The 15006-nt window shown below is 45.0% G+C and overlaps 1 protein-coding gene across 2 annotated transcripts in view; it reads left to right on the forward strand.

The window, feature by feature from the left end:
- The window catches only part of LOC138966606 (lipoxygenase homology domain-containing protein 1-like), a 99416-nt gene that overhangs the window by 37556 nt on the left and 46854 nt on the right, over nucleotides 1-15006 (forward strand). For both annotated transcript variants that reach the window (XM_070338888.1, XM_070338889.1), the window contains 5 exons: nucleotides 12270-12439; nucleotides 12880-12966; nucleotides 13267-13399; nucleotides 13914-14068; nucleotides 14703-14916. In XM_070338888.1, coding sequence (XP_070194989.1) covers nucleotides 12270-12439; nucleotides 12880-12966; nucleotides 13267-13399; nucleotides 13914-14068; nucleotides 14703-14916 — 759 coding nt within the window. The remainder of the gene's footprint in view (nucleotides 1-12269; nucleotides 12440-12879; nucleotides 12967-13266; nucleotides 13400-13913; nucleotides 14069-14702; nucleotides 14917-15006) is intronic.

Here is a 15006-nt window from a genome sequence, read left to right on the forward strand (position 1 = left end):
ACCGAACTCTGACATGGATTACAGGATCTTTTCCGTGCGCACTTGGTCTTGTGCTTGCGTGTACACACGAAGGGGGATGAGTCACTAGCAGGTCTGCACATAAGTTGACCTGGGAGACCGGAAAAATCTCCACACTTAACCCACCAGGCGGCCGCAGCCGGGATTCGAACCCTCGACCTTCCGATTAAGAGGCCGACGTCTTACCACCCCGCCACAGCGCCCGTCCCTGGCAACCATTCAAACAGCTGGTACATTGCAGGTCTCCTTTCACAACAAGTAATTTTGGGCTACATTGATAGATGAGTGGATACGTTTTTCTTCATTGGCGGAAGTCACACCTTTAACTGCAAAATAAGTCTGTACATCTTCATGGATTATTTCCCTTTTTGATTATCTCCCTATTAAATTACATACACTATACCCAACTCACATATAGCAATTAACTCTAGTTCAGTGCTGGTTACGCTGTACGCGTCCCCTTGGTAACAAGGGAGACCACTCTAAAAAAGAGAGTGACCAATCCCATAAGGCCAGACCAACTACCGGTCCGACTTCCGTATGCGTGCGCATACGCCGCCATTTGTATCATTCCACTCTCAGCGATCCAAGGGTCTGGTCGCGTTTTATGTACGCTCCTGCTGTTGTCAGCTTTACACCTTGGTCTTAGGACTTCGGATGCACCCCTTGGTACCGCCTGAAGCTTTACACCTGTTCCTACGCTGTGTGGGGTGAGATCTTTCTGATTTATCGCAACTTTAGCGACGTTTGTCGCTGCTTTCGAACTTATAAATTTTTTGACTGAAAATTTTTGTGAGTTTGTTGTTGTAATGGCGGAAGCGGCACTCAAAGATAGTGCGTTGAAGAAGCCTAGTTCGAGACAGGTCTCGGCTGATGCGACTCCTTCTAGGAAATCTTCGCGTAAGTCTAGTAAGAGCGCTGGACTTGACGCGTCTTTGACTTCTGATTCGTCTTCCGCTAAGTCACCGGTTTTGGCTGACAAGCATGTTAGCCCTCCTCTGTCTAAAGTTGCCTTAGATAAAGTTAATGTTTCTGGCTTGGCCTCCGGTGTTTCGGATTCCACACCTTGCCCAGGTTTAGCTAATGCGGAGGTAGCTTCTCTGTTGTTGACACTTAGTGCGCAAGTTTCGACATTAGCGTCGGAGCTTTCCTCTACTAGGGAGGAACTTCGTTCCCTCCCGTCCGGTGTTTCGGATGTTTGTTCTCTTGCCAGGATCGGGTCGTCTCCTTTGACTTCCTCCTCTACTTCCGCCCGGCCGTCTGCTACTGTGACTCAGGCAGATGTTCATGCTCCGCAGGATGGTGGCTCACGCTGGGTGTCTTTGCTGAACGTGCCCGCACTTGACAAAGGTATGTTGACACCGCGAGTAGCTGGGTTCTCTGGCGAAAGCGGTGTGCGTGGTCAGGAGCGAGTAGCGGGCCAACGAAAGTTGCACCGCGAAAGCTCAGATACCGCGGCTGGCCCCTCCTGCTGTGACAGGGGGTCGGTTGCGGGTCTGGGCCCTGATCAGCGAAAGGGTAAGGCTCTCGGTCCGCAACTCATAGAGAGTGCCGGCGAGGTGCTGAGTCCTCTTCCGCCCAGGGGGCAGGAAGTTGTCGGTGACGATCCTTGGTCGGAACACGGTGTGTCCGAGGGTCGGTTTCCGGACTGCTTTCAAGAGCAGGACGGGGATACTGACGAGGGTGCTCCTTCCGTTCCGGGGGACACCCAACTGAACTTGCCCTTCAAGCTCCCAGCCATGGTGGCACTGGCAGCGGAAGCGGCGTTTAAGTTCTTCCCGGAAGGGGTGGTGGAAAGTAAGATGAATCTTGCCCCACCCCTTTCGGCACTGGACGATTTCCGGGGTGCGAGGGAGCAGAAGCCTCACTTCCGCTTTCGGGAATCGCCGACTATTGCTGTCGAGATGGCATCTACCCTGAAGGGTAAACGGCATGCTCCGGTCCCTCTGCTAGCTCAGCATGGTGAGGTTCCGGAGGAAGTGTTGCCTTGGGTTGTGAAAGAGGGGGATCGTCCTGCTTCCTCTTCGCACAGCTTTAGGCTGAATCCGTTTCCGGTCAACTTGATCGAATCCTTTGCTTTGCCATCTTGTGCACTTCCGGTTTCACCGGAACTGGCCAGTCTAAGAGAGGATGCTTACAGGAAGGACAAGCCTGTCCCTTGCACTGAAAGTTCTCTGTTGGCCATAGAGGAGACCGGTAGGTCTCTTCTAGAGTTGTCCTCTGTCTCTGAGTCGTTACAGAGGTCGCTCTCTCGATCTATTGCGTCCTCGCTCGATCCTTTTGAGTTTCGGTTCGACGCTTCTCCTGCTGTGGCTACTACTCTCCTGTCTACTTTGGCTAAAGTGACGAGAGAGCAGATGGCTTTGTCGGCAAGGCTTTACACCCATGCGGTGTTGTCTAGGAGGTCAGCCTTTTTGGCGGGTTCTAAGATCTCGGACAAGGCTACCATAGAGGGTCTGAAGGTCTCGCCTTTTTCGGAGGGTGCTCTGCTGGGTCAATCTTCTCTTGACGCTCTCCGGAAAGAGACCCAGGATGCGAGAGACATTGCGATTGCGCGCATCGCGCAGCACGGGTTCCAGAAGCCGCAGAGCAAGTCCAGCACGCAGACTCAGGCTGCCAGCAAGACTCAGGCTTCCTCTTCTGGGGGTGGCAAGGCGCATAAACAGTCCTTTGCCTCTAGGGGTAGGGGCCGTGGAGCGCCCTATCAGAAGAGGGGGCAGTCTTTTGGAGGCTCTAGGGGGTCGGGGCGCAAGCCTCACCCCCAATGAAACTTCCCCGAACAGCACGTCCCGGTAGCCCCCGCGCTTGTTGTAGCGGGCGGCCCGTCCAGGGCCCTCACTTCCTGGCTACAATTAGTGGACAGCAAGTGGGTTACTGGGATCGTGCGTTCGGGGTTCCGGCTGCTCTGGTCAGAGGAGAAGGCTCCTCTGGTCAGGATAATCCCGCCCTGCAGGGCGCCAAAGGATCTAGAAGCACGAGATGCTGTTCAAAAGGAAGTGACTGCTCTGTTGCTCAAGGGAGCAATAGAGGAGGTCTTAGATCTGCGGTCTCCGGGGTATTACGGGCGGCTGTTCGTAGTACCAAAAGCCTCGGGGGCTTGGAGGCCGGTCTTGGATCTTTCCTCTCTGAACAAGTTCTTACGAACAATACGGTTCACCATGGAGACGGCTACCTCTGTTCGGGAGGCGTTGCGTCCGGGGGACTGGGCGACGTCTGTAGACTTAACAGACGCGTACTTCCACATCCTCATTCACGTTTCGGACAGGAAGTGGCTACGCTTCCCCTGGGGGGACAAAGTGTATCAGTTCAGAGCTCTGCCGTTTGGCCTGTCGCTAGCCCCTTGGGTGTTCACGATGGTTGTGCGGCAGCTGTGCGCTCTTGTAAGGAAGGACGGGGTCCGGTTAAGAGCCTATCTGGACGACTGGTTAATCCTGCACCAGCAAAAGGATCTCTGCGATCTGCATACTCAGACGGTTCTGAGTCAAGCTTCGCAGCTGGGATTCTCGATCAATCGCACAAAATCGGAACTGGTTCCATCCCAAAGTTTTGTGTATCTGGGCATGGAGTTCGATACGCGGGCCTGGTCAGTTCGCCCGTCTCAGAGACGAGTGGACAAACTCCAGGCACTGATACGCTCTCTCGACGGAGAGAATCAGGCCAGTGCTCGGGTTCTTACGTCGGTGCTGGGGCAAATGGAGTCTATGGCAACTCTTATCCCGCTGGGCAGAGTGAACAAACGGCCGTTTCAGGTCGCTCTGCAGTCAAGGTGGGACCAGTCAGTCCAGGATTGGAACGTTCAGATCCCTCTTGGGGTGTGGTTTCTGGAGACCACTCGCGCGTGGCTGCTCCCGGTGCTCTTTCAGGGAGTTCCCATTGTGTGCCCTCAGCCAGAGAAGGAGCTCTTTACGGATGCTTCTCTGTCAGGGTGGGGGGCTCATCTAGACGGGCAGATGGTGTCGGGGGTGTGGGACTCAACACTAAGCTCCCTTCACATCAATCTGCTGGAGTTGGAGGCAGTCTCTCTGGCTCTGCGGGCGTTCAGGCCCTTGCTGGAGGGCAGACATGTCAGGATTCACACAGACAACACGACGGTGGCGTCGTATGTGAACAAGCAGGGGGGGACACGGTCTCCCAGTCTGTCAGACAAAGCCTGCCTCATTCTGAAGTGGTGCAACTCTCATGGCATCCTTCTTTCAGCTGTTTACCTGAAGGGAAGTCTGAACGTCCTGGCGGACAGTTTGAGCAGGGGGGACAAGGTGGTTCACTCGGAGTGGACCCTTTCACACCAATCCCTGGATCGTCTCTGGTTGCAGATAGACAAGCCGGTGATCGATCTTTTCGCAACGAGGTTTTCAGCAAGGCTCCCTCTCTTTGTCTCCCCCTTCCCAGATCCTCTGGCCTGGAAGGTGAATGCCTTGGAAATCAGTTGGGCAAACCTGACAGCGTATGCGTTCCCTCCGTTTTGCCTCCTCGGAAAGGTCCTCAGAAAAGTAGACTTAGAGAAGCCAGCGCTGGTTCTGGTCGCTCCGTTTTGGCCAAGCCAGCACTGGTTTCCCGACCTACTGCGTCTAGCAGTTCGGCCTCCGATCCCTCTCGCCGTGAAAAAGGGGGACCTCGTGCAGCCTCGGTCAGGCATCCCCCACGAAAATCCGCGGCTCTTGAGCCTTCACGCCTGGATTCTATCCGAAGCGCTCTGCTTAAGGCGGGGGCCTCTGCGTCTACTGTAAAGTTCGTCCGCCACGCCCATAGAGAGTCTACAACTTCGGTATACTCTTCGCACTGGGCAGCTTGGGCTAGGTGGTGCGCGCTTAACGGGGTTAATCCCCTTGCACCAAGGTCCATGCAGGTAGCCAACCACCTTGCGTGGTTGGCAGAGCAGGGAGGTTCTCCCTCTTCCCTTAGAGTAAGGAGGTCGGCGATATCCTCAACTCTTTTACAGTTGGGGCGTAAGATCTCACTTGGCGGGGTGATCTCTAGTGTTCTGAAGGGCGCTTCCCTTACAGCCGCTCGGGTTAAATCGCACCTCCCTGCCTGGGATTTATTTTTGGTTTTACGTTTCTTAGCCTCGGGGGAGTTTGAGCCCATCCGTTCGGCTACTTTGCTTAATTTGACTCGCAAGGCCGTGTTTTTAACTTTGCTTGCTACTTCAAGGAGAGGTAGCGAAATTCATGCTTTGTCCGGTCTAGGGAAAGACATTTCCTTTGAAAAGGATGGTTCGTTGTCTCTCAAATTTATTCCCGGCTTCCTCGCTAAGAATCAGAAGCCCGGTCATGTTTCGCCTGTTTTGCATATCTTGCCGTTAAGCACGGTTTTAGCTCCTGGAGATCCAGATCTAGCTAATTGTCCCGTCCGGTCGCTCAGCCTCTACCTGTCACGAACTCGGCATATTCGCTCAGAAACCCAAAAGCTGCTCTTTATTTCCTTAAACACAGCTAGGGATAAGGATATTGCGAAGGTCACGTTGACCAAGTGGGTATCTACACTGATCAAGCAGGCTTATGCCTGGTGGGAGGCTCAGTCAGGAGAGTCTAGGGCTGTCTTGCCTCTCACCTCTGCAAGAACTCATGAGTCAAGAGCCTGGGCGGCCTCTTTGGCCGTCCTCAAGTCTGGTCGTCTGGCTGAAGTGCTAGAATCAGCATACTGGAGATCAGAGGATGTTTTTATAAACTTTTACCTCAGGGACGTCGCTTCACTGAGGCAGGATGGCAGCTCTGCGCTACCAGCGATGGTAGCCGCGGGGCAAGTCCTGCGTGGTTGAATTTTGGTAAGTACCCACCACCTATAGTAGCAATCTGCTATATGTGAGTTGGGTATAGTGTATGTAATTTAATACAAAATTTTATAAGTAAATTTTAATTTAATTAATATACTTACCCAACTCACATCGTTTAATCCCTCCCGCCTCCCCGCTGTGGTGGTATTTGGGACTAAAAAAGGGAGTGAGTTGGGCTTCGATGGAATGATACAAATGGCGGCGTATGCGCACGCATACGGAAGTCGGACCGGTAGTTGGTCTGGCCTTATGGGATTGGTCACTCTCTTTTTTAGAGTGGTCTCCCTTGTTACCAAGGGGACGCGTACAGCGTAACCAGCACTGAACTAGAGTTAATTGCTATATGTGAGTTGGGTAAGTATATTAATTAAATTAAAATTTACTTATAAAATTTTGTATTCATTGTCCTGTGTTATGCCCTGCCTGTCAGAACGGTTTCATATGTTGCTTCAGTCAGTGCTAAACAGGCCTTGAGCTAATTGTCATTCAGACTGCTGCATGAAGTTCTGTTTTACAGATTGTGATCGATCCAGAACAGACCGGAAAGCTCTTCAAGATTCGTGTGGGGCTGTCTGAAAAAATTCCTGATGCTCAGTGGTTTCTGGAGAAGGTATGAAACTGCTTGTTTTTAGTGTGTGTGTGTGTGTGTGTGTGTGTGTGTGTGTGTGTGTGTGTGTGTGTGTGTGTGTGTGTGTGTGTGTATATTGTGCAGACGTAATCCCCTGATTAAACTATTCAGGTTGATCCACAACAGGAACTCACTTAAAAGGATCGTCTCTGCTTAAGACAAACTCAATTTAACTGCAGTGCTACATGCTGTCTTTTTGCTGTATGTGTGCTAAAACAAAGTTGTGTGGAGAGCAAGTATGGTTTTAAGCATTTGGTATGTACTGGGCTACCAATAGCAAAAGATACACTGGGAAATATGAGACTGGTTATAGCTAGTCTATACATATCTCTAATTTTGACTGGCTTTGTGCATCTCGACATGTGCTTTTGTAATACGTATTGCAAATTCGATTCTCGCATTGAAGACTTTTCCCAGATGGTATGCTGTCAAGAAAAATCACTGAGGGAGAGTGTTGAGAGTTCTTGGAAGTTAAGAAATTCAGTTGATAAATTTCTTCTTCATCTTCTTCTTCATTCATGGGCTGAAACTCCCAAGTACACTCATGTCTTTTGCACGAGTGTTTTTTTTTTAACGTGTATGACCGTTTTTACCTCGTCATTAAGGCAGCCAAACGCCGCTTTTGGGGGAAGTGGATACATTTTAAAATGCTTGTGGTATTTTCCAGCTGATCATGGTAAATATTACTGATGGGGAGAGTCTACCATTCCAAGTGCATCGGTGGTTGTCACGGAAACATGATGACCTTGAAGTGTGCAGAGAACTACCAGTTGCTTTCCATGGGGAGACTCCGTTGCCTGGTGGGTATTTTACTGCTGTAACAGATATCATTGATATGTTGTTTCTCACTTCATAATAGACAATTGTGAGTGTCTCACGGTTTTTACTAGCACTGAAGCACTGTCTTCATGAAATAAGAATTTTTGGATTTTTCTTGATGGAGCGCTTCTGTTGCTTTTGAAGTGAGGAAGGCACTTCTTCTTTTAATTTTTTCCACAATCAAGAAAAATTCTTGTGATAACAAGGGAGTTTATGATAAGGGCAGAGGGACATTTCCTTTGCTTTGTTTACCCTGCTACTAATTTGCATAGCTAATGACCACTGACTTTTCTAACCATGTGACCTATCACCCTCGTCCCATGGTTGTTCCAGGTTGTCTTTTGGCTGCACATGACCTTGTTTTAGCAAGAATCTAAGATCTAATTTTTGCTCAGTTTGGTTGTTGCTTTTTCATGTCTCTTCAACATGTTTGTCAATTTGAGATGGATTCAATTTTGTTTCCTTTCTCATCGTGTGGATAGGGAGAGAGAGAGAGCATGTTTTTGTAAGTGGTACGATTTTTTGAGACTGTGTGCATGTTTTCTTTTTGGAGAGTGGGGAAAAAAATCCTTATTCCTGAACCGTACATCCTTTTTTTCAGTGCGTGTGTACCAGATCAAAGTTTACACAGGAGATGAAGAAGGTGCAGACACAGACGCAGAGGTGTACATTACACTGCATGGGGAGAGAGGGGACAGCGGCAGACGCAAGCTTTTCAAGTCAAAATCTGACGGAAAAATGTTTGGCAGGGGCAAGGTAAGTTTGTGTAAAATCAAACCTTCTATGAAATATTTTTCTAAACAGTAAAAAGAGGTAGAAAACTCTGATATCCAAGATGAACTCAAAGTGTATACTTTGGCTTTCTTTTAGGAGAAATCAGCACTTTAGTTACTTAAGTTTTTTATGGAGCAATATTATTTGGCTCTGAGTAATCTCAGTGATGTTGATGTGGTTGTAATTGCAGATGAGCTTTACACTGTCTTGTGAGTATGACAGATGTGGTACAGTCAAACCTGTCTATAACGACTTCCCGAGGAACCGACCAAAAGTGGTCAAGATAGACAAGTGGTTGTTATTATGAGTAGGTGAATTTATACAGAAAAAAACTCGTTGGGGATCCTTTTGGATGGTCACAACGGGCAGGTGGTCGTAATGAAGAGGTGGTCGCCAGGATAGGTTCGACTGTGTAATCAACTGTGGTTCACTGACTTTGTGTTGCAGGTTGATGTGTTCACAATGGAGGCGGTGTCGCTAGGCAACCTGCAGCGTCTTGTGGTGGGTCATGACGAGCCGTTATCTGGACGGGGTTGGTACCTGTCCGACATCACTGTCTCTGAGTCGGCAACACCTGGTAGTGTAGAATACTACTTCTCTTGCAACAGGTGAGTAACTTTGCTTAGATGTGCAGGGTTTGCCTTGAACAGTCATTTTTCTAATTATAACAACCACCACAATTTTTCTAATGTTTTCGGGGTTTGCTTTGAAAAAAAAGGAGCTATGTTGAATAGAAATAAAATGTAGCCCTACGTGAATCTTACTATGGCTGTTGTGCAGAGAAGCCTGAATATGCAAGATAGTTGTTTTCACCATTATTGTCATGATTGTCTTTATTGCCACTATTGTTACTGTAATAGCTTTCTACAATGTATTAGCATTCTAATCGTCACCATTTTCATCACCACCATCTCATTAACATCATTGAAATTGTTGAAAAAGATATTTTACCTAGTAACGTCTAGTTTTACGTTTGAAATATTGAATATATATATATACACTACAAGCATCCTCCAAGGGAAAATGGAACAGTGTAGCTTAGACCTGTGAACTATTTAGCAGGAGGCTGGTCTGCTTGGAGCAAAGATACTACAAACCAAACATTAAGACGCACAGTTAGACACCAGGATGGGATTTTAGTACATAATATTAAAGAGATTCATGTTCTAATTTCAGGTGGCTTGATGCTGGCAAAGAGGATGGAAAGACAGAGCTTGAGCTGAAGCCAGGAGAAAAACCACAGGTCTCAAGTAAGTGTATATGAATGTTGTCTGTCACAGGGCATGAATACCGGCACGGTTGGCCTAGTGGTAAGGCGTCCGCCCCGTGATCGGGAAGTCGTGGGTTCGAACCCCGGCCGGGTCATACCAAAGACTTTAAAATTGGCAATCTAGTGGCTGCTTTGCCTGGCGTCTGGCATTATGGGGTTAGTGCTAGGACTGGTTGGTCCGGTGTCAGAATAATGTGACTGGGTGAGACATGAAGCCTGTGCTGCGACTTCTGTCTTGTGTGTGGCGCACGTTATATGTCAAAGCAGCACCGCCCTGATATGGCCCTTCGTGGTCGGCTGGGCGTTAAGCAAAATAAAACCACACAAAAAACAGGGCATGAATGGATTAATCTTACTTCTCTATGATCCAGAACTAATCACAGACGGATCCAGGGATTAATTGCTAAAACAATTACTGTGTGTATGTATATACCTGTTTCTAAAAGTTCAATGTATTAATGATTCACATGAACACTGGAATTCAAGATTGTTAAAGCACAAGTTTTCAAGAATTTACAAATCCAAATTTACAAATTCAAGTATTTATGTTTGAAAGTCCGAACAATTTACATCACTGACATATTTTCCAAGGTTTTTAATTCTACCAATGCCATATGCATTAAAAAGCCTAACATCACCATACAAAAATCACCTGAAGTGTCTACATTTGACTGCTAACAACTGGGAGCTAGAACTTTAAAAAAGCGTTCAAATGGCATCATGCAATGCAAATTTTGAAGCTTTGATTGATTGGTGCCAATTGTCTGAGCTAGCCTTTCCAAACATTTAGTCAAAGAAGACTATGACGACCTGTTATCCTTCATCATAAAAGTTTCTTACGTTTTACATGAAGTGATTTATGCTACTGTGACATGAAAGAAAGTTCTGACACTTTTTGTTTTTGTGTAGTCATCATGTGTTTGTGTATATGTGTTGTTCATGTGTGTTGTTTTTTTGTACTGACCAGGGATACCTACCCATGTTCATTACCAACATCTTTCACCCAGAAGGACGGAAGGACAAACACAGTCATACAGAAGAGAAAGCCGAATTAATACTATGGGCAATGTTTATTCTTGGTAAAAGCTGAGAAATCTTAAGACCATGATATGTTGTTACCTGATGTGTTGTCCGATCTTTGTGATTATTTAGTGCTTGCAACCAAATCAAATTTGAACTGTTTACTTGAAAATATTAAAGAAAATTGTGAGCTGTGGACCTCCAGATAAACTCATTCAAGACAAAACCAGCTCAAGACAAACTTTTGGAAGCCACTTGATGTGTTTTATAATGTGTGAAACAAAATCTTCTGTAGACAAACTTGTCCCAAGAACAAACTAATAGGACACATTGATATAAATAAGCAAATGATCGAAAGCGTATATATCTGTTTAAAGTTTGTGCAGAACATGCACATGGGGAGCAACATTACCTCTGCACAGTCTTGGTGGCTGTTTAATGTGTTTCTCAGTAAGGAGTAGAAACCCCTGGAGACTCCGGAGGAGAAAGGGGTGAAACAATTTTTCTAGCCAATAATATAAACCATGATGTGAAATATACGGGTTTTGTGTACAGTTTTGTAATTGTTTTTTCTTTGAATACCAATTGCTTCATTTTTGTTGTTGTTGTTGTCTGTATCATTTGTGTTCATCATAAAATATTCCATCTTGATGTTATGCCCTTGTAAGTTGTGTAACTTGTGACAGGGATCGTGCACAGTTGTCTTTTCTGTGATTTGTGATGGCATGTGTTTATACCCAGCGCTTGTCATTCTTTGTTGCTTGTCATTGAAATTATTCATGTTAAACTTCTTACTGTAACCTTTCTTATTTGTTCATCATTATTGTTTGGTCTTTGCTTGTTTTGTTTTGTTTTGTTACATGTAACTGTTTATTGTTGTTCTTCATTTACAACCATTGTTTTGTCTTTGTATTTTTCTGTATATATTGCATGGAACTGATCTTCACCGATGTGTATGTAAACACAATTTGTGATTCAGATTGTTATCATCTGCAGCTGACTTCTCTTTTTGATATGTATTTTTATTATTATAATTTATATATGTTGACGGTTAACTTGGTAAGCATAAATGTAGAATAGATTTATTTTTGTGCTCTTGTAAGTTGTAATGTTTCTTGGCGAGGGCAGAAACAAATAAAACAAGATGAGAAAAATATCAATTGGAGTTGACTACACTGTGTAGAAGTGTAGTGATTCTATCAGTCTGTCATCTTCTAGATGATCTGTAGCATTTTTCTTACATTTTATACGATAGAAAGAGAGATGGAAACAAAAAGAAGAAATTTTGTGAAAGTGATTTCAAGACGTCATTGGAAGCATAAGAATGCAGTGAAAATCTATGCAGTGTAGTAGTTTTGTTGCACTAGTGGATAAGCTAATTATCCAGTTAGATATAAAGTGAACATCCAGTGTCTTTACTAACTTTCTTGCTCTTGCTAACACTGTAGTACTAGAAAGCACTTTTCATCACTTGGTCGTTTAATGATTCTCCAATGTTGTTTGGACCAGAAGCAATCAAGATTGTGTCATTCTAAAAAGGTGATTCATTAGCTAAAAAAACACATTGTAGGATGAAGATAAACATGAAACTTTTAGTAGCGCTGAAACATTTTTAGCAAACTTGACAAGAACAGGCTGGTGAAGCTTACAATTTAAGACAACACAATTGTTGCTTTCCGCTGTAGCATACAACATAATTACTGAGACTGATAGCGGTGATTGTTCAAGCATCTGTAGGTTAAATGAAATGCTTAGGGGAGGTCTAGCTTGCCAAGAGAGTTGTTTAAAAGAGAAAAGTATTTATCATTCTGAGAGGTTCAGGCAAAACATCCTAGCAGTAGAAACAGCAGCTGTGAGAATTATGGTGAGTATTCACCTAACATTTCATCAAATGTATAAAAACATTGAGTGTGATGTCTTCAACTTTTGTGTGCACACTATAACCAGGCTGACCTGTAACTTTTCAGCCGGAGAGTACCAGATGCTGGTCAAGACAGCCTCAGACTCCTCTGCTGCTAATGGTGGCAAGGTCAGCATCATAGCCTTTGGCAGTCAAGGTCAGAGCAAGGTCACCGAACTCTCCGCTCCCAGCCAGAAAGGTCAACCCTTCGAACCAGGCAACATTGATGAGTTTGATGTGAGTGGGTTGACTCAATAATAAAAAAAAAGGCAAATAGATTGTTAACAAGGTATGATTGTTATGTGCTGTGCATTTTTGTGTGAGCTTTGTTTTTGTATTTAAGCAGTTACCATTGAGGATAATCTATGAAGATATGTTGGCAAAAGGTTTCTTGTACAATTTACTAAAATACTTTCACAGAGTGGTGAATGATTGTACAGTAGTATGGTTAGCCTAGACAAACCATAAGTAACAATATTGCAAAGCATGAATTTACAACTTTTTGAAGGAGCTGATAAAAAAGATTCAGCAAATTCATTGCCCTTTGTTTTGGTACTGTTTTATTGCAGATAAAAGTGGATAGGATTGGGGCAGGATCCTAGATTTCAGAGCTTCTGTGAGTGGATGACGTAATATCAACAGTATTTTAATGAAGAAGTTTTAACTTTGTTTTTCAGGTTGCGTTTGGCAATATTGGTGAGATTCAGAAGTTGAGAGTCATCAGAGAAGACAAGTCAACATGGAAGGCCTGGCATTTGGAGGAGGTAATTATGTAACTCCTGCTAAGCCACATTTTATCTGTAACTGAGGAAATCCCAGATTTAAAAAAAAAGGGTTTTGAGTGGAAGATAAATGGTTTAACTCTCAGTTCATAACTGGTTTAACTCTCAGTTCATTTTTGGTGAAATTATGTTTTTGTTTTCTTGCTGGCAATGGCAGGGTAAATATCTAAGTAAGAAAAATGAGATTAAGATGTGAAGCTATTACTGATTCGATACTGCATATGATGAAGAATCTTATTTCAGTAAGGATACCTCCTGTAATTATTGCTGGTTTTGTTTCAGATCAAGATGACAGACAAGGCCACAAACAACACCATGGTGTTCGCCTTTGATCGCTGGTTCTCACGAGACATGGATGACCATGACCTTGTACGGGAACTTCCTGCTCTCAAGGACAACAAGCCGATCAGTAAAGGTCAGTTGTTATCTTTATCTTGCTCTCATCATAGTTTAGACATTGTACCGGAGCTGAGCATTGTAGTTATTGTTTAGTTTGTCTTCTTCTTCTGCTGTCTGACTCTCTCTCTCTCTCTCTCTCTCTCTCTCTCTCTCTCTCTCTCTCTCTCTCTCTCTCTCTCTCTCTCTCTCCCCCTCCCTCTCTCCCTCTCTCTCTCTATCTCTCTTGCTTTTCACTCTCTTGGTTTTGAATAGATTTTTTGGGATAACAGTAAGTATGTTGCATAGATTTCAGCAGACACATTGTAAGAAAACAATTTCTTGACCTCGCAGCCCTTGGTTCATCCACTGCTTTGTTTCCCGCAGCCCTTGGCTCATCCACTGCTTTGTTTCCCGCAGCCCTTGGCTCATCCATTGCTTTGTTTCCCGGAAGATAATGGCTTAAGTTTTGTATGGTCTAAGACTAACAAGTTTCATGCATTTTTCACTCTTTTTAGCACTAAACATTCTGTGGCTGTGTTGTTGTGTTGCAGTGTGTCAGTATGAGGTGACCACCTTCACAGGCGATCACTGGGCGGCGGGTACGGACGCCACAGCTCACATCACACTCTTCGGCACCAATGGGGATTCTGGAAAACGTATACTCTACGCTCCCAATGGTGGTGCAGACAACTTCAGGGTGGATATGGTGAAGGCACATCTAAAACTAAATATAATTGATCTTGTTGGTGATATCTTAAAACAATCTACAGTCAAACCTGTCAAAAATACACTCAAGGGACCGACCAGAAGCAGTTGGTATAGACAAGTAGTTGAAAGGTGAATTATATAGAGAGAAAAACCAACTTGTTGGGGATTCTTTTGGGTGGTTGTTTTAAGCATGCAGGTCCAGTTGTTATCAAGAGGTGGACGCCAGGGCAGGTTTGACTATCTTATTTTGTATGTTGCAAATATTATTATGTTGTGTAAAATACAGGAGTGTTCAAATTCAAGTGTACCCTTGTCTTTCTAGTATAGAAAGCACTGACTTGATTCACTCTCCAGGTTTTCAGTTCATGCAGACGGACAGTTGAGGTTAACAAGACAGTGTTTGGCTTGTGGAAATGTGTAGCGCATACAGAATACTTATTTAAACTGTCATTAACTAACTACTACCCATAAACTTTTTGACTATCTTGAGAAGACTCCGAGATGTATCATATCAACTGTACCATTTGTCTCATCATTACCTATGCAAATCTGAAATACATACACACATCCTTAATTATTCAATAAGATCTTGATCTGTATTATTCACTAAAGTCACTGACTGCTTTTTTCAGGAGGATAACTTTCAGGTGGAGGCAGTTGACCTTGGAGATCTGACCTCTGTGGTTATAGGTCATAATGGCAAGGGTCATGGGGCAGGCTGGTTCCTGGACAAGGTCGTTGTGAAGGTCAAAGGTGGCGATGGTGGCAAGTGTTCTTTCCCCTGCATGAGGTGGCTTGACGATGGAGAAGATGATGGGAAAACTGAGAGAGAACTTCGACGAATTGGTAATTTGTTTTTGTTGATTCACAGCGTAAAGGCACAGTTCTTCTTCTGAAAAGCTGTTGGGTGCACCAATTCAGATCTCGCCAGGCTTT

The sequence above is a fragment of the Littorina saxatilis genome, linkage group LG5, assembly GCF_037325665.1.
Source record: "Littorina saxatilis isolate snail1 linkage group LG5, US_GU_Lsax_2.0, whole genome shotgun sequence".
NCBI lineage: Eukaryota > Metazoa > Mollusca > Gastropoda > Littorinimorpha > Littorinidae > Littorina > Littorina saxatilis.